This window comes from Crassostrea angulata, chromosome 6 (genome assembly GCF_025612915.1).
Source record: "Crassostrea angulata isolate pt1a10 chromosome 6, ASM2561291v2, whole genome shotgun sequence".
Taxonomy (NCBI): domain Eukaryota; kingdom Metazoa; phylum Mollusca; class Bivalvia; order Ostreida; family Ostreidae; genus Magallana; species Magallana angulata.
The window spans coordinates 4497044-4520630 of record NC_069116.1 but is presented as its reverse complement, the minus strand read 5'-3'; the positions used below and the strand labels follow the sequence as shown (position 1 = coordinate 4520630).

The window sequence follows — 23587 nt, the reverse complement described above, 5'->3', positions numbered from 1 at the left end:
CTACATAATTTTTGTATCAGTATATAAACCATATAGTAAAGGGGTATTTTTTTGGGGGGGGGGTTGGGGGTTATAAGCAGTGTAGTTGCAGTAAAGAAGAAAGTGTTAATAACATTTTGCAGCATCAAGTATCTTGAAACAAATGAAAAAATGTGCAGATCTCTTCTCACTTTCTGCTGATAACTAATGAAAAGCAAGGGGGGGGGGGGGTAAATTAACTTATCAAATAAATGACTTGGTGTAAAATGCAATAATTGTCTTAATCATAATCTACTTTGACAGGTAATACAAACTGCATGAATGTTAACTAAACTGTTGCCAGCATTGGTCAACTGATATAAAGATATTTAGATTACTAGTGATTGATTGATTGATTGATTGACTGACTGACTGATTCATTGATTGATTGATTGATTGATTGATTGATTGATTGATTGATTGATTGATTGATTGGACAGATATTACTCATATATTTAGTGATTATTGATTGAATAGAAAGAAAGAGCCTGGTTAATACATGTAATTGATTGATTGGAAGAGATACTTTGATTTACTGGTTATTGTTGTTTTGATTAATTGGAAGATATACCTGGATTTAGTGATATTATTGGTTTTGATTAAAGGGAAAATAAGACCTGATAAATAAATGGATCAACTTGATATTATTAGTTGGATTGCCTGGATTAACTGGTTTTTATTGGTTGGATAAACTGGACAGAAGTACTGTATATACTCACCTATAAGTCGGGTTTTTGGGAGTAAAAAATTGAGTGAAAAGTGGGGGCCCAACTTATAGGTGAGACATAGTAAACAAATTTTTACAAGAGAGAAGTAAGTTATATTTCTTTTTAAATAATAAACAGATAAATGCATTGAACATGTGTTCATAAAAAGAAAATTCAAGCAGTCTGTTTTTCACACCTAAGGTGATAATAGATATAGGGGTCATGTCACCTAAAACAACACAAGCCAACACCCCAGTTTAAGGGGCTAATTACCAACCTAATCAGTCGATAAGGAAATAAATCACTATCATCAAATTTTCAAAAGGATTCTCTTTAAATACCTGTTTTGAAGCTATTACCAACTTGTAATTAGTGTTATATAAAATAATGGCATTTAAATCAAAAGTTATCAACATCATAGACCCATAATAGAAATAGTCTAGAAGCAATTATGGGGTGAAAAAAGGACAATTTTTTTTAGAACTCAAAACATGTATGATAAAATGTGGTATTTTATTGAGAGTGTTTGTACATCAATTGTTCTGAAAAATTAACCCGACTTATAAGGGAGTCAACAGCAAAATCTTCAATTTAAAGCTGGAAAAAGGCAATCGACTTATAGGCAAATCACACTTATAGGCGAGTATATACAGTACCTGGATTTACTGGTTACTATTGGTTGGATAAACTGAACAGAAATACCTGGATTTACTGGTTACTGTTGGTTGGATAAACTGAACAGAAATACCTGGATTTACTGGTTACTATTGGTTGGATAAACTGAACAGAAATACCTGGATTTACTGGTTACTATTGGTTGGATAAACTGGACAGAAATACCTGGATTTACTGGTTACTATTGGTTGGATAAACTGGACAGAAAAACCTGGATTTACTGGTTACTATTGGTTGGATAAACTGAACAGAAATACCTGGATTTACTGGTTATTACTGATTGGGTTCATTGGAAGAGATACCTGGATATGTAGACAATTATTGATTCAGAATTCTATTGATTAGACAAAGACACCTCATCACATATAATATATTTACTTAGTTCTCAGAGACCAGGAAAATGATGTATTAGAAATTATTGTCAGCTGTCCATCAAATAGGGAAAGAGATTTCTCTAAGGTGGTCAAATAAAAACAGACAGTGGCAGAGGGCACGCAGAGAGCAGCCAAATCTGACAGACACTAAATTGGAGATAACAGGCCAGGAAAGGGAAATAAATGCACAAAAAGTCAAAGAAAGGGAGATAAATGCTTACTTATAAACACTGTAATTTTATCTGTTCAAAACAAACTTACCCTGCACCATACTGATTTATTATGCTCATTAGATGAATTGAACACACGTGAGCATTTGATTGGATTCTTTTTTTGTGATTTGCCTTTATAAATTGACACTAATTTGTGATGTCATAGGAAATGTGGTTCTGTGATCACTTTTATCCTTGATCAGAGATTTGTAGTGAATTTTTACAAATTTATGTGTCAAACCAATAAAACACCCAATTATCAGAACAAGGAATTGTGAGAGATTACTGGATTATATTGATTCGAATGAAGTCTATGAAGCTGAAAGTGTGGGCAGAATCATCGGAAACGGCAGGGTTGGGACTCCATGTGGGTATAGTGAAGGCACAGAAATAAAAGGAAAAGAATTACTTTTATAGTAAATTGTAATTTCCATGAGGAATCACCTGGAGTGTTGTTTTATATGGCTAAAAATATATATATTTGTTTAATGATGGATCTTGAGTGGTATACTGCATCTTCTCTTGTCATTAGGTGCTCTATTGGCTGTGTTCTAGTCAATGACGATATATAAGCTGAAAAATCTTTGTGATGTACACTTTTGTACAGAGAGAAAGAAACAATTTATTTACTATTTTACTATCACTTAACCATTTAATACAAGCATGCTATGATACTAGTTGAATGAATAGATATTTTGTATGTCCCATGTCACATTGTTTGTGAGTTTGATATAGATTCCTGTTAATCCCTTGTCACTGTTTTTGTTAGTGTGATATAGATTCCTATGATCCCATGTCAAAGTGTTTTTAAGGATTATATGGATATCTATTGAACCCATGTCCTTGTTTTTGAAAGTGCAATGTATTTTCCTGTTAATCTCATGTCGGGTGTGTTTGTGTGTTAAAGAAGCCTATTGATCCTATGTCACAGTTTTTGTTAGTGATCCTATGTCATAGTGCTATGTGATATAGATTGCTATTGATCCCATGTCACAGTGTTATGTGATATAGATTCCTATTGACCCCATGTCACAGTATTATGTGATATAGATCGCTATTGACCCCATGTCACAGTGTTAACGTGATATAGATTCCTATTGATCCCACATCTCAGTGTTATGTGATATAGATTCCTATTGATCCCATGTCACAGTATAATGTGATTTAGAATCCTATTGATCCCATGTCGCAGTGTTTATGTGATATAGATTCTTATTGATCCTATGTCATAATGCTAGTGTGATATAGATTCCTATTGATCCTATGTCATAGTGTTAATGTGATATAGATTCCTATTGATCCTATGTCATAGTGTTAATGTGATATAGATTACTATTGATCCCATGTCACAGTATTATGTGATATAGATTCCTGTTGATCCCATGGCACAGTGTTATGTGATATAGATTCCTATTGATCCTTCATCACAGTGTTAATGTGATATAGATTCCTATTGATCCCATGTCACAGTTTTATGTAATATAGATTCCTATTGATCCTATGTCACAGTTTTATGTAATATAGATTCCTATTGATCCTATGTCATAGTCCTATGTGATATAGATTGCTATTGATACCATGTCACAGTGTTAATGTGATATAGATTCCTATTGATCCCACATCTCAGTGTTATGTGATATAGATTCCTATTGATCCCATGTCACAGTTTTATGTGATATAGATTCCAATTGATCCTATGTCATAGTCCTAATGTGATATATATTCCTATTGACCCCATGTCACAGTGTTAATGTGATATAGAATCCTTTTGATCCAATGTCACAGTGTTATGTGACATAGATTACTATTGATCCCATGTTACAGTGTTAATGTGATATAGATTCCTATTGATCCTATGTCATAGTGTTAATGTGATATAGATTACTATTGATTCAACATCACAGTGTTAATGTGATATAGATTCCTATTGATCCTATGTCATAGTGTTAATGTGATATAGATTACTATTGACCCCATGTCACAGTGTTAATGTGATATAGAATCCTATTGATCCAATGTCACAGTGTTATGTGACATAGATTACTATTAATCCCATGTTACAGTGTTAATGTGATATAGATTCCTAATGATCCCATGTCATAGTGTTAATGTGATATAGATTCCTATTGATCCTATGTCATAGTGTTAATGTGATATAGATTACTATTGATTCAACATCACAGTGTTAATGTGATATAGATTCCTATTGATCCCATGTCATAGTGTTAATGTGATATAGATTCCTGTTGATCCCATGTCACAGTGTTATGTGATATAGATTCCTATTGATCCCATGTCATAGTGTTAATGTGATATAGATTCCTATTGATCCTATGTCATAATGTTAATGTGATATAGATTACTATTGATTCAACATCACAGTGTTAATGTGATATAGATTCCTATTGATCCCATGTTTGTTAGTGAGATATCAGTTTTAAATAGATTCACTTTACTTGGAAATGTTTGTGTTTTAATGAAAAATAACTTGTAGTTGAGTGGTGATAGTTTAAATTTCTACAAACATCTTTTATAGTAGTATTATAGTAGTATTGTATGATTATTTTTGGTAGGGATGTTCGGGAATTCTTGATAGGACATAAAACAATTCTCATTTGATTTATTAAAAGTGACTGCTCAGGTTTAATTTTTATGAAGAATTATTTCTTTTCCAGTGATGACACAGCAGAGAGTTTACCAAAGGGTGCCCAGAAAACTCCCTCTGCTGTGATGGTGTTGGAGACACAGAAGAGGGATGACATTAAGTCTACCTATGTGGTATGTATGTTACCTACTCAATTATCTATATGTGTATAGTGAGTTTGATACTTGATGAAGGATCCATATGTGGCAAGTTTGGTTCCTCAGCACAATGCATAACTTCATGTATGTGTCAAGTACTTGCTGAAAACTTTTCTCCAGCTGACAAGTTTTGTACCTGATATATATCTTATGCCTAAGTGCCAATACAGGTTATGTTTGAGTTGTGTTCAGTTTTGAAGGATACTGGCCTAAGACAAACTCTCTATATGAACCAATTCTTGTAACCATGTAATTTTTTTTTGAAATTGTGACTTTACAACACACTTGCCAGAAATGGTACTTTGCGAGAATTGGTCATTTTTCAGTAGATAACTTAGCCTACTACTGTGGAATCATTAGATTTCATGGTGGCTCAACACTTGTGGAATTTGTGGTTACCTCTCATCTACAACTTTACACCCTCCACAAATTGATAAAATAGGGTAATAAAGTCATGTTTCCTTTTGTACATATAAGAAATTAACGTAATTATGTCCCCATGAACCTGTAAAATTTAAGCAATCCACAAAAATTGGCCCCCACAAAACTTAATGATTCTACAGTAATTTGTCATTCCAAATCAAACTCTTTATTTCAATCATTTCCTATAAATGTATTTGGCCCAATTAAGCGAATTTGGTTCTCTCAAACTTTGAGATATTGACTGTGGTTGTGCCCTTCTATTATATATTTCTTAGCACAGGATATACCTCAGAATGATATCCCCCCCCCATGTATTTCTTAGCACAGGATATAACTCAGAATGAAATCCCCCCCCCCCATGTATTTCTTAGCACAGGATATACCTCAGAATGAAATCCCCCCCCCCATGTATTTCTTAGCACAGGATATACCTCAGAATGAAATCCCCCCCCCCCATGTATTTCTTAGCACAGGATATACCTCAGAATGAAATCCCCCCCCCCCCCATGTATTTCTTAGCACAGGATATACCACAGAATGAAATCCCCCCCCCCCCCCATGTATTTCTTAGCACAGGATATACCTCAGAATGAAATCCCCCCCCCCCCCCCATGTATTTCTTAGCACAGGATATACCTCAGAATGAAATCCCCCCCCCCCATGTATTTCTTAGCACAGGATATACCTCAGAATGAAATCCCCCCCCCCCCCCCCCCATGTATTTCTTAGCACAGGATATACCACAGAATGAAATCCCCCCCCCCATGTATTTCTTAGCATAGGACATACCTCAGAATGAAATCCCCCCCCCCCCCCCCCATGTATTTCTTAGCACAGGATATACCTCAGAATGAAATCCCCCCCCCATGTATTTCTTAGCACAGGATATACCTCAGAATGAAATCCCCCCATGTATTTCTTAGCACATGATATACCACAGAATGAAATCCCCCCCCCCCCATGTATTTCTTAGCACAGGATATACCTCAGAATGAAATCCCCCCCAATGTATTTCTTAGCACAGGATATACCTCAGAATGAAATCCCCCCCCCCCCAATGTATTTCTTAGCACAGGATATACCACAGAATGAAACCCCCACCCCCCACCCCCCCCATATGTATTTCTTAGCACAGGATATACCTCAGAATGAAATCCCCCCATGTATTTCTTAGCACATGATATACCTCAGAATGAAATCTCCCCCAATGTATTTCTTAGCATAGGACATACCTCAGAATGAAATCACAACCCCCCCCCCCCCATGTATTTCTTCACACAGGATATGTCAGAATGAAATCACACACCCCCTCCCTGGTGTCCCTCAGTATTTTGTATTTGATTCATTTAGTGTGTTATTCTATAACTTGATTCACATTAGGGGCTGACTTTCAATCAATATCCCTCACACTAATTGATTTATAGCCTCATCTTACGGACCTTAATCATTTGCTGTCCAAATTTGAGCTCCTCCTGCCAAACTGGGAAATACTTTTTTGTGGCTTGAATAAATTCTGACTTTTTTCTAATCATTCTGTAAAATTTCACCATTAGAACTTGATTTGGCACTCGGATTGGATTCTAAAGTTGATTCTGTGCACAGAAAACTCAGTTGTAATACAGGACAGCATTTTACAGTTACAACACATATCATCTGTCATGCTCACCAGCCATCAAATCTAACCTTTCTTCTTTTTCATAGATTAGTTAAATAATGATATTTTTTCTTCAGATAGAACCCTAAGCTTAACCCATAAATTCTTTATTTTAAATACATATTCATTATGACAAACATCATTATTTCTTTGACAATGCCTCCTGTCTTTATAAAGTATTGACCCCTTTTCCACTTATGTTTAATGAATTTTACTATATTCATACCTATATATTGTTCCGGTCAGCCACACTTATATACCCACTGGGTGGTACCTCAATGATTGAATGTTTTTCAGTGGATCTCTCAGAGAGTTCCTTTATTCTCAGGTATGGATTGAAATTTTAACACCTGCCCAGGTGCTTGCCAAATGAGGGTGATATCTAGTTGAAGGATGACAGAATATTCATTGTGGGAACATGTATTTGGTGGATTTTCTGTCTTTGTACTCTGTTTCACTAGTATCTCATGCAAATCCCACTTTTTTATTTGTTACCCATTAAAAGAATAAAATGCTGACAAAGGACTGGTTTCATTGATATAAAAGGAATTATATTACCACATTGGCTACCTGCAGGATTCCTTGTAGCAGGGTATATCAGACATCTGTACGTGTTGCTATAAACTGCAACAGGAATTGTGCGAGACAAATCAGCTTCTTTTTTAGCAAAATACTATTTAGATTGAGATTGGATGTTCAAGAAAGTCGGTTGTTGCCATTTGTAGAAGTCACTAATTACAATGTCCCAAAGGAGGTTTGTTGCTGGTGTTTGATTATAGACTTGTGACTGTATCATCAGAGTAGGAATGACATTTCAGAGTCTCCATCGGAAAGGTCACAGATATTGGCTCAGGATGTCCCGATCTCTGGCTCAGCCCAACTTCTGATACACCTCTCTGGGTCATAATTAATTGGCTTCCTGTTTAGAGCTCAGTTTTGTTTACCTCAGTTGATTATTTTTAGTTTGATTACAAATCTGTAGTTATAGTATTTAAAGCACATATTACCGGTAATTTTTTTTTAGTTCATTGACCTTTGTATTAAGTAAAATTGAAACCTATATTTTCTATGAAAGATATTATACACTGTAGGTTGATTGAGTGGTATCTAATTTTTGCTGTATTAAGGGGCTTAGTGTATCAAAGATCTGTTAAATGTCCTGATGATGATATAATAGCTGCCATATTCATAACTCTTTTACGATATACCCAACTAGTATTGGAGTTTGTTTTCTGGTTACATTTTTAAAAAAAATTTTAAATAGTCTTTCTGTAAAAATAAAAGTATGAGAATTTTTTTTTAATTATGCTCAGCATTTGATGAGCTCTATTTCTCTATTTTGAAAAATATATGTATGATACTGATAGTATATTTGGTTACATTGATGCCAAATTTGTCAGTTTTAATCATGTTTTCTATGACATAAACAACATTCTATGCCTTACCCCAATAAATCGACTGTTGTTTTCATCAAAACCTGGTCACAGTTTTGATGTTTACTGCTACAGTAGATTGCTGGTGGGGGTTTTTTCTGCTGAGACTGTCTTCATGAATTGATGAGTCTTGCTGCCAATCTGGTTGTCACAGAAAGCAATATTCTCCCATCAGATCGGTAGTGATCAGCTACGGCAGCATTTTGTCCGGGGGCAGTGTTTCACTTCAGTGTCTCCATGTCTTTAATTAGCAGAATTATCATTTAATTCTTTAGCCATGTAATATTTGAAGAATTTGTTCTCATTTGTAACCTCTGTTCATATTATAGGTAGACTTTGTGATCAACACTCAATTCAAACTCGGCAAAGAAATTTATACAACTTGCTCTCCAGTTAACTACTGCAATATAAATATATGTCAAACGAAAAACCTACAGCTTTAACAACACATTAAATTATCCTATGTCCAGTGTTGCAATTTGCATGATATGATATTCCATACGTGTTTGACCCTGTACAACCATTGATCTACCCAAACTAAACCCATACAACCATTGATCTACCCAAACTAAACCCATACAACCATTGATCTACCCAAACTAAACCCATACAACCATTGATCTACCCAAACTAAACCCATACAACCATTGATCTACCCAAACTAAACCCATACAACCATTGATCTACCCAAACTAAACCCATACAACCATTGATCTACCCAAACTAAACCCATACAACCATTGGTCTACACAAGCTAAACCCATACGACCATTGATCTACCCAAACTAAACCCATACGACCATTGATCTACCCAAACTAAACCCATACAACCATTGATCTACCCAAACTAAACCCATACAACCATTGATCTACCCAAACTAAACCCATACAACCATTGATCTACCCAAACTAAACCAATACAACCATTGGTCTACACAAGCTAAACCCATACGACCATTGATCTACCCAAACTAAACCCATACGACCATTGATCTACCCAAACTAAACCCATACAACCATTGGTCTACACAAACTAAACCCATACAACCATTGATCTACCCAAACTAAACCCATACAACCACTGATCCACCCAAAATAAACCCATACAACCACTGATCTACCCAAACTAAACCCATACAACCATTGGTCTACACAAACTAAACCCATACAACCATTGATCTACCCAAACTAAACCCATACAACCACTGATCCACCCAAACTAAACCCATACAACCACTGATCTACCCAAACTAAACCCATACAACCACTGATCCACCCAAACTAAACCCATACAACCACTGATCTACCCAAACTAAACCCATACAACCATTGGTCTACACAAGCTAAACCCATACGACCATTGATCTACTCAAACTAAACCCATACGACCATTGATCTACCCAAACTAAACCCATACAACCATTGGACTACACAAACTAAACCCATACAACCATTGATCTACCCAAACTAAACCCATACAACCACTGATCCACCCAAACTAAACCCATACAACCACTGATCTACCCAAACTAAACCCATACAACCATTGGTCTACACAAACTAAACCCATACAACCATTGATCTACCCAAACTAAACCCATACAACCACTGATCCACCCAAACTAAACCCATACAACCACTGATCTACCCAAACTAAACCTATATATTTGCATATTCATTGTTCTTTCCCACTGTAAGGTCATACGGAGGAACTGCAATTATTTTTCTATAATCGCAATTGCTCTGTCTGTATACTATGACGTCATAAAGGTGTGACGTCATATTCTTTTCCATGACGTTAAAGATATTAAAAAACCACTATATGATACATCACGTGTTTTTCTCCAACTCCATAAAATTGATGTATTTAATTAATATTAAAACATGCCTTATGATAACATTTTAAAGGAATTACTGTTATAACATATCATTGATTCTGTTAACAAATCTATGTGAATTAAAAAGATACATTACAGTCTGAATGTTTATTTTTGATGCAATAGCTAAATGTCAAGGTCTAGGCTAATACAGGGTATTTGCGAGTGGTAAAATGCAAATATAAGTAATAAACAACGATTATTTAGTGAACATGGCGTTATGAATAGCAACTGCTCTGCTGGCATATTTTCCATGATGCGCTAGCGCGCATCATGGAATATGCCAACAGAGCAATTGCTATTCATAACGCCATGTTCACTAAATAGTATTGTTTATTTCTTAAATAACCACCCAACTACCCAAACTAAACCAATACAACCATTGATCTACCCAAACTTAATCCATACAACCATTGATCCACCCAAGATAATTCCCACTCTACGTTTGAGCTACCCAAGCTAAAATCCAATCTACCACTAAGTAATCAAGTAGATCATTGAACTCTCCAACTTGATACCCAGATTATCACTGAGCTTTGATTAAGCTATCCCAACTAAAACTTAGTTTATCATTGAACAAAAGCTATCCCAACATACTCAAGTTACCATTGAGCTACCTTGATACCATTGAGATACCCATGCTCTTATAGATAAAAAAATCACTGCATGCAAATCATTGAGTTGGATATTTTTCATACTCCATATTTGCTAGTTTAGATATATATTATGGGGTTAAGTCATGTTGATGGCTTTTCTGCACTGTGCCTATTTTGTGCCAATTCGAAATAAGAAATCCAGCTCACTCCTCTATTGGAGAAAGTCTAGGTCAGTGGAAGAGATTTAATTGTTTCTACAATTAGTCTGGTGCTTTATGGAGATTGTCATGAAACTTTGGTAACATCACAGGTAAATGACAGCAACACTTCAGAGAGAGACGTTGTGTAGCTAATCAGGTAACACAACAGACAACATTTATAGCTCTGACCTTTGATGTTCACGATCTCAAACCAAGTGCATCATTCCATCGCATTACCTATATCAGTCTAAGATTTTGCAGCAGATTTCAACATCGCTATTATATGAAACCTCCCTGTTTATTTAAGAACAATAATATTGTTTGGTAGAAATGATCAAAGATGTGTCCTTGTTGTCTGGAGATGGTGGGCAGAGAACAGCATGCTTCAGCCCACATTGACTGATTTCTCTGCAGATTTCTTCATGAGCTGTCTCATTTCATTAAAATCATGATTTTGATTTATAAAAGAAAATTAATGTAAATTACAATGACTTTTTGAATGTAAAACAAAGCTTTGAGCAAATCAATTCCATGTTGTGTCCAAAAAAGCAGTTGAATTGTTGTTCATTCAGCATTCCAAGGCTGTGTCTTCAAATCAAACATTCATATCATGAATTCCAATGATTGATTTTATAAAAAGAGGGAAAATAAGTTGGAAAAATTCATTAGTATGTAAATTTCAGACTTAGAATTCTGCTGTCCATGTATTGAAGCATTTGAATTGCACTTTTAGGCTCACCTGAGCTGAAGGCTCACAAGCAAGCTGTTTTAGTTAAAGATTTACTGGTGTCTTTCTGTATTTGTTTTTTTTGTAATTATTGATATTTTAATCTTTATTTGCAAAACCATGCAATTCAATATCGATATATAGATACATGTATATATATGCTTTGCAATAAGTTCATGAATTAGCAAAAAGCCTTAATGGCCCAAATTAAGTTACTGTTGATACTCCAGATAAGGTCATTATGCTCTCACTTGTTGAAGACCTTTATCTAATATTTGTAAGATTTGAATATGTAAGAAATAAACAGAAATAGCCTGTTACTCTTATTAAAATTAAATGTTAAAGATATATTCTGATATAATGCTCTTTCCGTAAAAGTGAATTTTTTCGCGACAGCTACAGTGAGGGTATGAGTGTGTGGACACGTTAGCTTACAACAGCCGGGACATTCATCGGTACGCCTCTGATTGATGCTGACTTCCTGAACGAGCCTCGGGACTCGACTAAATGTCTTATGTAATGTTCTCCATCGGCCAATTACCACAGAACAAAAACTAGATAAACATTAGGGTTATTAGTAGAGGACAAATATAGCTGGAAAGGCCACAAAACATCCTTGTGTGGGAATATTTGGCCTTGAACCAGTAAACATGAAAGTGAAGGTTGTATGATTGTCAGCAGATTCAGTGAATGTACTCATGCTATCACTGCTGTTGACATTGGCAATTTCTCTTTGAAATGTTTCATGTAAATTTTCATCAATTAACAATGATGGTACAGCTTACATGTTTTTAGCTCACCTGAGCTGAAAGCTCAAGTGAGCTATTCTGATCACATTCTGTCTGTCGTCCGTCTGTCCGTCCGTCCGTAAACTTTTCACATTTTCAACATCTTCTCAAGAACTACTGGGCCAATTTCAACCAAACTTAGCACAAATCATCCTTATGCAAAGGGGATTCAAAGTTGTGAAAATTAAGGGTCACACTCGTTTTCAAGGGGAGATAATTAGAAATTAATGAAAAATTTCGAGAATTTTTCAAAAATCTTCTTCTCAAGAACCAGAAAGCCAGGAAAGCTGAAACTTGTGTGGAAGCATCCTCAGGTAGTGTAAATTCAAAGTTGTGAAATTCATGACCCCCGGGTGTAGGGTGGGGCCACAATGGGGGGTCGAAGTTTTACATAGGAATATATAGAGTAAATCTTTAAAAATCTTCTTCTCAGAAACTAATCAGCCTGGAAAGCTGAAACTTGTGTGGAAGCATCCTCAGGTTATGTAGATTCAAAGTTGTGAAATTCATGACCCCCGGGGGTAGGGTGGGGCTACAATGGAGGGTCGAAGCTTTACATAGGAATATATAGAATAAATCTTTAAAAATCTTCTTCTCAGAAACCAATCAGCCAGGAAAGCTGAAACTTGTGTGGAAGCATCCTCAGGTAGTGTAGATTCAAAGTTGTGAAAATCATGACCCCCTGGAGTAGGGTGGGGCCACAATGGAGGGTCGAAGCTTTACATAGGAATATAAAGAATAAATCTTTAAAAATTTTCTTCTCAGAAACTAATCAGCCTGGAAAGCTGAAAATTGTGTGGAAGCATCCTCAGGTAGTGTAGATTCCAAGTTGTGAAAATCATGACCCCTGGGTGTAGGGTGGGGCCACAATGGAGGGTCGAAGTTTTACATAGGAATATATAGAGTAAATCTTTAAAAATCTTCTTCTCAGAAACTAATCAGGCAGGAAAGCTGAAACTTGTGTGGAAGCATCCTCAGGTAGTGAAGATTCAAAGTTGTGAAAATCATGACCCCCGGGAGTAGGGTGGGGCCACAATGGGGGGTCAAAGTTTTACATAGGAATATATAGAGTAAATCTTTAAAAATCTTCTTCTCAGAAACTAATCAGCCTGGAAAGCTGAAACTTGTGTGGAAGCATCCTCAGGTTATGTAGATTCAAAGTTGTGAAATTCATGACCCCCGAGGGTAGGGTGGGGCCACAATGGAGGGTCGAAGCTTTACATAGGAATATATAGAATAAATCTTTAAAAATCTTCTTCTCAGAAACTAATCAGCCAGGAAAGCTGAAACTTGTGTGGAAGCATCCTCAGGTAGTGTAGATTCAAAGTTGTGAAAATCATGACCCCCTGGAGTAGGGTGGGGCCACAATGGAGGGTCGAAGCTTTACATAGGAATATATAGAATAAATCTTTAAAAATCTTCTTCTCAGAAACTAATCAGCCTGGAAAGCTGAAACTTGTGTGGAAGCATCCTCAGGTAGTGTAGATTCCAAGTTGTGAAAATCATGACCCCTGGGTGTAGGGTGGGGCCACAATGGAGGGTCGAAGTTTTACATAGGAATATATAGAGTAAATCTTTAAAAATCTTCTTCTCAGAAACTAATCAGCCTGGAAAGCTGAAACTTGTGTGGAAGCATCCTCAGGTAGTGTAGATTCAAAGTTGTGAAATTCATGACCCCCGGGGGTAGGGTGGGGCCACAATGGGGGGTCAAAGTTTTACATAGGAATATATAGAATAAATCTTTAAAAATCTTCTTCTCAGAAACTCATCAGCCTGGAAAGCTGAAACTTGTGTGGAAGCATCCTCAGGTAGTGTAGATTCCAAGTTGTGAAAATCATGACCCCTGGGTGTAGGGTGGGGCCACAATGGGGGGTCGAAATTTTACAGGGAATATGTAGAGTAAATATTTAAAAATCTTCTTCTCAGAAACTAATCAGCCTGGAAAGCTGAAACTTGTGTGGAAGCATCCTCAGGTAGTGTAGATTCAAAGTTGTGAAAATCATGACCCCTGGGTGTAGAATGGGGCCACAATGGGGGGTCAAAGTTTTACATAGGAATATATAGAGTAAATCTTTAAAAATCTTCTTCTCAGAAACTCATCAGCCAGGAAAGCTGAAACTTGTGTGGAAGCATCCTCAGGTAGTGTAGATTCAAAGTTGTGCAAATCATGACCCCCAAGAGTAGGTTGGGGCCACAATGGAGGGTCGAAGCTTTACATAGGAATATATAGAATAAATCTTTAAAAATTTTCTTCTCAGAAACTAATCAGCCTGGAAAGCTGAAACTTGTGTGGAAGCATCATCAGGTAGTGTAGATTCAAAGTTGTGCAAATCATGTCCCCTGGGTGTAGGTCGGGGCCACAATGGGGGGTCAAAGTTTTACATAGGAATATATAGAGTAAATCTTTAAAAATCTTCTTCTCAGAAACTAATCAGCCAGGAAAGCTGAAACTTGTGTGGAAGCATCCTCAGGTAGTGTAGATTCAAAATTGTGAAATTCATGACCCCCGGGGGTAGGGTGGGGCCACAATGGAGGGTCGAAGCTTTACATAGGAATATATAGAGTAAATCTTTAAAAATCTTCTTCTCAGAAACTAATCAGCCTGGAAAGCTGAAACTTGTGTGGAAGCATCCTCAGGTAGTGTAGATTCAAAGTTGTGAAAATCATGACCCCTGGGTGAAGGGTGGGGCCACAATGGGGGGTCAAAGTTTTACATAGGAATATATAGAGTAAATCTTTAAAAATCTTCTTCTCAGAAACTCATCAGCCAGGAAAGCTGAAACATGTGTGGAAGCATCCTCAGGTAGTGTAGATTCAAAGTTGTGCAAATCATGACCCCCAAGAGTAGGGTGGGGCCACAATGGAGGGTCGAAGCTTTACATAGGAATATATAGAATAAATCTTTAAAAATCTTCTTCTCAGAAACTAATCAGCCTGGAAAGCTGAAACTTGTGTGGAAGCATCCTCAGGTAGTGTAGATTCAAAATTGTGAAATTCATGACCCCTGGATGTAGGTCGGGGCCACAATGGGGGGTCAAAGTTTTACATAGGAATATATAGAGTAAATCTTTAAAAATCTTCTTCTCAGAAACTAATCAGCCAGGAAAGCTGAAACTTGTGTGGAAGCAACCTCAGGTAGTGTAGATTCAAAGTTGTGAAAATCATGACCCCCGGGGGTAGGGGAGACCACATTGGGGGGGGGGGGGGGGTCAAAGTTTTACTTAGGAATTTATATATAGAGTAAATGACTAAATCTTTAAAAATCTTCTTCTCAGAAACTGATCAGCTAGGAAAGCTGAAACTTGTTTGGAAGCATCCTCAGGTAGTGTAGATTCCAAGTTGTGAAAATCATGACCCCTGGGTGTAGGGTGGGGCCACAATGGAGGGTCGAAGTTTTACATAGGAATATATAGAGTAAATCTTTAAAAATCTTCTTCTCAGAAACTAATCAGCCAGATGATTCTTTATAATTGTTAAGACTTTGGCTCCAGGACAATTCTTCGGCCTCACAAGAAGGTTCAGAGTTTGATGTAGCTTTATATCCCATATATAAACAATTGTTAAGGATCTTTTTGAGAACTGCAATACTCAACGTATGATATGACTATAAAATCATCCTGTTAGAAAAGGGACTAATGATTATATACATAAGAATATGCAGGGGGAAAAATGGATTTTATTTATACAGGATCTACATGTATTATTGTACATTGTCCAGATTGTTTGTGTTATGAGTCCATTAAGCTGATTTTATCATACCTATTGTTCCTCAGGTGAGCGATGTGGCCCATGGGCCTCTTGTTTTCTGTTAATGTGATTAATCTTTGATGTTTTTTTCAGCAACTTATGAAGGAGCTGGAAACAGAGAGAGAAAGAAGGTGGAAGGCAGAGCAAGCCAGCAAGAAACTACTGAACCATATCCAGGCATTACAGGGCAAAGGTAATACAACTAAAGAAACTACTGAAATAACATTCAAACATTATAGGGCAAAGGTAATAGAACTAAAGAAACTACTGAAATAACATACAGGAATTACAGTGCAAAGGTAATAGAACAAAGAAACTACTGAACCATATGTACACATATAGCAGGACAAAGGTTAGAGTTGAAAAGTTTCTACTTTGTCCTATTGAAAGGCCAAGTGTACAATTTTCTTAACATTGCTTTTTTGCTAATTTGAAGCTTAAGGTAGGATTAGGACTGGTTTAGACCTTGATATAAAGTTTTATAGGAGTAGGACTGGTGTATACCTTGATATAAAGTCCCAGAGTGCTTGATCTGGTTGTTATTAGGACCAGACCAGCTGTAGAAGTTATTTAGAATGTTTCTTGACCTTGGAATCTCTATTATATACTCTGCTGGCTGACCAGCCCTGAACCCAGGCACTGCTTTGGCTGACCAGCATTGACTGTAGGCTCTTTGATGGCTGACCAGCCCTGACCCGGGGTACCCCTTGTCAAGACAGGTGCTTCTCCTGTATCTCTGAGGAACTGATTGCTGGCCATTTTCTGGTCAAGCTTCCTGGAGATACTTAAGTTTGGCTTCTGATTGAATTGAAACAATCATCAAATTAACAGTAGCAAAAGAGACATCAAATTAACAGTAGCAAAAGAGACTCACACAGAGTTCAATGTCCTCTTGTATCCATGATTGTTAGGGATGAATCTACAGTACTAAATTACCATTGCAAAAGAGAGCCTAACATTCTATATAGATTTCCAAAATATTCAGCTCAAATTGTGCTTTTAGAAGAAAAGTTAGTATCATTGCATGTAATACATCTGTTTTTATTGCTGCGTACAAAAAGTTAAAGGCCTATATTTACAGGATCTCCAATGTCTAAAGTCTCAAGCTGGTCCATACCCTCAAACCTATCGCCCTGAACACTGATACCAGCATCATCAGTTTCTGTTAAGTTAAGGCTCAAATCTACTTGATAATGAAATAAAAAGCATACAAGTTTTATCATAAATTAAATCCTAGGGAAGTAAGCTGAGGTGGAAGCACGACTGGGTTAGTTTTGTAGTTATTATGGGGTGTTCTTTGAGTTAAAATTAAAGTTTTAAATTTCTATCCATTATTTATCCCATCTTTTTGTTTGAGAGGGTTTGTATCCTTTTGCATGTATTGATGCAAAATATTGTTTAAAATATCATATTTATTTGTGCTCATTTAAACAAAAATCTTTGTTTATTGGTGCTAATATGATATTAGCAGGCCATCAATTGCAAAGTTTACTAATGATACCATTGATTGAAAGGTTACATCCAGTTTTGTCATTTTTAGCTGCTTTATTTGCTTTATGTAGAGATAAGGAGAGTATACACAGTATATATAAATATACTACTGTAACAGTTTACCAGTATATATTTGTTTTTAAATTTTATTGTCAAAAAAGTGATAATGAAAAATCTTTTATTTTTTGTAGCAAAAGAAGGGGATGATTTAAAAGACACTGCTATTGAGGCAACCACTCGCCTGAAACAGGCCCTGATGAATGAGAGAGAGGCCAAGTTACGACTGCAGGGGGATGTGGAGAAGCTGAGAGAGCACATCCACGAACTGAACCGCCAGCTGAAGGTTGCCAAGGAGGCGGAGGAGAGCCTGAAGGGCAGTCTACGTGCCCTTGAAGAGGTCACGGCCAAAATGGAGCGGGACAAACTGCAGCAGCAGACGCATGAGGTCAGGGTCATTGGTTTGTCCTTTTCAGACCTTTATGGCTATTGGTGACCTATAAATTTTCTTTGTTTTTGTAGATTTAAGTTTAAATTTTTGAATTCTGACTCCATGATTTAGATATTTAGTCAGCAGGTAGTCCTGTTGTGTGATTCATGCTGTTTGAGGATAATTGCCCATGGACCAGAAGAAATATTTGGTTATTAAAACAGGCTGTCTTGAAAAAAATAATAATGGATAATGTAGAGTTGAGAATAACAGGAAGTTGGTAATCTCCATGGTGGAGACGGAACAGGGTCATCTGTGTTACAGTTTAATCCTCTTCTTCGTCCCAGAATCATAACCATCCAAAAATTCCATACAAAAACTGCCATATGTCATGGCGGTTTTCTTGTCATTATATACCTCAGCTAACCATTGCTTAAAACTAATAATGAAGTATTTCATATTCCATACTGCTTTTGAAAGTTTAATCATGCAACATTTTATCTGTGTTTCTGCAATCTGCAGGTGCTAATAAACAAAAGAGAAAATTGGAGACATGCAGAAGCTATTTGATATCTGGGATACCAGTTAAATAGTGACAGTGATTTGGTGTTTCTTAATTGTTTCAAAAAGTGCACAAGAACTGGTGTTCAGACCCCAACTCTCCGTCAATGGTTATACCCTGTAATTGGGGACATTCCCATCCTTTCCCCGACAAGCCCCCTGTTCTCATCCTTTCAGATGTGGTTAAGGATACTAATTCAATGACAATATTGTAGGAATTGTTAACCAGTTATTGGTAACAAGGTTGGAACGGAAACTGATTGCAGAATCAGTAATCGCCTTGTCGTTAAAAATCAAATACCGTTATTATCTAGCGTACATTCTTACTTTGATTTTGTAATCTGCAATATAGTGAGTTCTTATTACTGTTTCATCCACATATTTCTACTCTTTAGCCTTTGTTAAAATTACAATTAATGGTTTCTGTAATCAATTGCTATCTTTATTTTTACTGACTTATTATTTTTATAAATTAGTTTGACAGATGTTTTGTATTGATACAGCTACTGTGATCGGGTTAGTATGTTTTATGGACACTAGGAATTTTTTGGAAATTTATTTTCCTTAAAATATCATTTAATTATGGCTTCACTTGATCACAGTCTGTAATCTCATTGGTTCTTTTCTGTAGTGAGAAACATGTCAACTTGTTGAAAAAATGGGCCAGATTTTAGATTTTTACTTGCCGTGTCAGCATTTTCCTACAGTACAATTATCATTCAGAGGCTAATGGAAAGGCAATCTCAGATTTGGAAGGATTAATTGGTCTTCACTGAAAATACAAAAATAAAATGTCCTTGATAAGGAACTAAATTATAAAATTTGAGATAAACATCTCCGTAATAAATACCTCCTGTTGACAATCATGTCTTTTTAAATGTGACTTAACAAGCAATGTGTTTCCTCCGTAATTAGTCTGATGAAGGGGTAACTTAGTGGTGTAGGAATAGTTCAGGAGTCTCTGGGAAGCGATTTTGCCTTCCAGCTAATGACAACTCGTATTGAAACAAGCATTGGTGTCAGGTGACCACTAGGTTTTTGATTTTGAAGAGGAGTGGTTATTTTTTTCCATATCAGCGATCATTATTATATTGGTTAATTGTTGTATAAATATTGTTTTAAGTGAATCCAAATTGAATGTGTTCCCTGAGAATTGTTTCATTTTGTTAAGATATGGGTATACTTTCATTCATGGATATTATCATCAAGAAATAACAACCAAATGATTCCTGCACCCCTAATTGGGAAGCATGGAATCTATAGCTCTCCAGTTGAATTAATTTGGGAAAGGACGATATTTTTGAATGATTATTTTGAACATGATATATTCCTTATATTTAGGTGCATTTTTGAGAGTTGATTTTAATCAACTCTCCTATGCAGTTACTCTGACAAACCGAAAGTGAAACAGTGTTTGGACCAAAGCACAAATCATCGCCGCTGACAAGAATTAGTTCTTGAGAATAATTGATAAATTAGAAATAATGTATGCTAAAGCATTGTTTTTCAAGGAAACATATTTATAAATACCTTGAAAATAGTCAGATTTAAAATGGTACGAACAATTTAGATATTTTTTGTGGTTGTATGTATTCTTACGCCAGAGTTTAATATAGTCTCGTTCAACTCGACGCTCTGCTGTCTCCGTAAATCTCTGACAAACAGAGAGTCTCTCTTGCTTGTCGGAGATTAACGGCGACAGCTGAGTGTTTGGTTGAACGAGACGAGAGTTCAATATTGCTTGGATCCATAAATTCTACAGAAATATTTCTATCACTGATACATAGTTTGATTGAATTTATTCTATCTTTAAATATTACTTACATGTAACATGATTCATATGGGGTTTTATCAACATTCTTGTGTCGAAAAAGTCCAAAAATTCATACATGTATTATAAAAATGTGCGTAATTCAAATACAGATTAGAAACTACCTGTATTTATCTTGCAAAATAACATATCATTGATTTTAAAATATATAACCTAAACATCGATAAAATCAACTCCCGCCAGTTCTTCAGTACTTTGATTATAGGTAGAGGTTTGGAAATTAATAGTTGGCCATAACATTAAAAATGACATTTGGTTGTTTGGCTTCAGGGGAGTTGTCTCAAATCTAGTATCATCAGATTATCTTCACTCCTATAAAAGAGGGTGATCTAGTGTATTAATCAATTGTAAATGAATAGTACATGTTCCAGGGAAAGATAACTCTTCCATTATGGGAAGTGAAGCTTTCACAGACAGTAAATGGAGATAATTTAAGTGTATTTTTTCTGTAATTGATTTTAGCATTTTCATAAATCTCCAAGCTTGGAAATCTACTCCATGGCCAAAGGGCACCTTAGCTGGTGCTTTGATCCATTCCGCAGCCTTTCTTGTGATTTTATCTCTCATCGGAAAGCGCTACCAAATTATTGGATTTCCACAAACATGTAGAATTTGATTTAGTAGATTTGGATGAAGATGTTTAGCTGGTCATTCAGCCCCTTTGACAGGCTATTTTTGTGAGGTCTGATCTATTAGTCAGTAATGGATAATTTTAAAGAACGCCTCTCTCTCTCAGAATTTATATATAACACTTCCTGTCAAGACTCAGCCTAGAATTATCCCTGTGTTATACATACTTGGGTATTTCCCACAGGTTTCTCATTGAATTGAACGAATATACAAGTCTTCCAAAAGACAAAACAAATGTTTGTCTTGAAGTAATCACCAAATATCAAAGTTAATTTCTAATATTTAGAAATGATTGAAATCAATGATTGCATTTACATCTTTAATATATCAGCACAGTTTTGTTTTTTAGGGAAAAATAAAGTTTGGTTTATCAAATGATTTTTTTTACAGTTATGCTTTGCATTCTATTGGCCTCATTTTATTGTAATAATTTTGTAATGTAACCAAACGACTATATACGGTTTGAGCCTAAAACGGCCCCCTAAAATGAATATCAACATTATACTGTAATTCTCTGTTTTCTTTGTACAAATATACATTTGAAGTTTATTCATAATTTTCATTTTGAATAAAGTGCCCACAATTTAAAAATATGACATCATAAAGTTCACCTTTTCTCGCCATTTTCGCATTTTTATTGTAAAAAGGCTAGTTTTCAAGCAATTTTTCTTCAAGAAAACATTGAGCGATTGCTTGAACAAACAAAATATTTTCACCAAAGATGTAGCTTTTCAGTACTTATAAGGGACAAAAATTTTGTTCTTGTTCAAAGCATCGCTCTATATTCCCATTCAAAAAAAAGATAAGAAAAATGTCAAATAATGACTGATTTTGATTGAATTATTAAAATAGCGTCACTTCTGACGTCATATACTGCCAATGAGTGCAAATAAAGCTAATATATATGTGAAAATATAGTTTGTATCAACTTTTTATAAAAATAACCCAATAATTTAATGTACCTGAAACACTTTAATAAATGGCGAATCATGGGGGCCAAATTTGATTAATATCATATATAGTTCTTTATTTAATTAAAAGCAAAAGAAAACCCAGGATGCCCAGATGAGAGCAGCTGCCTTGTCTCGAGAGCTCGAGTTGACCAAAGCAACAAATGAGAAACAGAAATCTCAGATCTCACAGCTACAGGAGCTGCTCGCCAACAGGGAACAGCAACACAGGTAATAAAGAATAGCCACACAGGTAATAAAGAATAGCAACACAGGTGTTGAAAAATAGCAACACAGGTAATAAAGGATATTGAAGGATAGCAACATAGGTAATAGGTCCAGTAAAGCAACACAGGTAATAGAATACAGCAACACAGGTATTGAAGAATAGCAACACAGGTTAAAGGTGCAGAACAACAGAATAGATTTTAAAAAATAACAACATGAAAAATAGGTCTAGAACAGAAACACAGGTTATGAAAAATAGCTAGACAGTTAATAAGTCCAGGATAGCAACTTAGGTAGTAAAGAGAAGCAACACCAGTAATAAGTCCTGAACAGCAAAATAGGTAATACAGTATGAAGACAGATACAGAACAACACATGTTGTAGGTTCAGAACAGGCGCACCAGTAAACAACAAAGATGATTTATTAAAGGGGCATGGTCACGATTTTGGTCAAATTCTATTTTAATGTCTTTATTATTTACAATGCTTTAGAAATGCATTTTTTATGATCAAATAAAATTTGAGAGTCACTCGTAGAGTTATAAGCAAGATACAGGGCTCACAATTCTTTGTCATGTAAACAAGGCTCGTGCTCTTCTTTGTTTGCATAAGTTCAATATACCAGTAAAAAATCTTTTTCCAACTTACCGGTATTTGTCAATCTTTTTATTCATTTTAAGCATAGATAAACAGTTCTTAACATTTAATAAATTCGGTTTAGGTTTAAAATTGAAATTTTTACTTCAACATTCAAAATGTAAACAAACGCTTTGTTTACATAAGTTAACCAAGAATTTCAAGCTCTGTAACAAGCTTATAACTCAACAAATGACACTCAAATTTCAGTTGCCTATTAAAAATGCCTTTCTGAAGCACGTTAAAATCGGAAAAAAAATTTTTGACCAAAATCGTGACCATACCTCTTTAAGAACAGCAACACATTAAAAATCCAGAAAATCAACAAAGATGTTGTATCCATAACAGCAACACAAATGATTAGAAATATAACAGATAATGTCCATAGAACAGCAACATAGATAAGTATTCAGGTCAGCAACACAGGTCAGCAACACAGATCAATTCCTCTCTCAAACACACTGTTTCAGGGGCAGATTAAAGAAGTTGACACTTTTGAGAAAAACCTTTTTTCCTTTCAAAAGACTATCAAACAGCATGATATTACATTAAAATTTAGTACAATTGATTGTTATCTGTATTGACAACATTTGTTTATTT

The 23587-nt window shown here is 35.7% G+C and overlaps 1 protein-coding gene across 1 annotated transcript in view; it reads left to right on the top strand.

Moving 5' to 3' along the window:
* LOC128190653 (leucine-rich repeat and coiled-coil domain-containing protein 1-like) overlaps positions 1 to 23587 on the top strand; it is an 83397-nt gene that overhangs the window by 22951 nt on the left and 36859 nt on the right. The window contains exons 10-13 of the mRNA XM_052862771.1: positions 4662 to 4764; positions 16327 to 16426; positions 17916 to 18169; positions 22215 to 22354. Of these exons, the coding sequence (XP_052718731.1) occupies positions 4662 to 4764; positions 16327 to 16426; positions 17916 to 18169; positions 22215 to 22354 (597 nt within the window). The remainder of the gene's footprint in view (positions 1 to 4661; positions 4765 to 16326; positions 16427 to 17915; positions 18170 to 22214; positions 22355 to 23587) is intronic.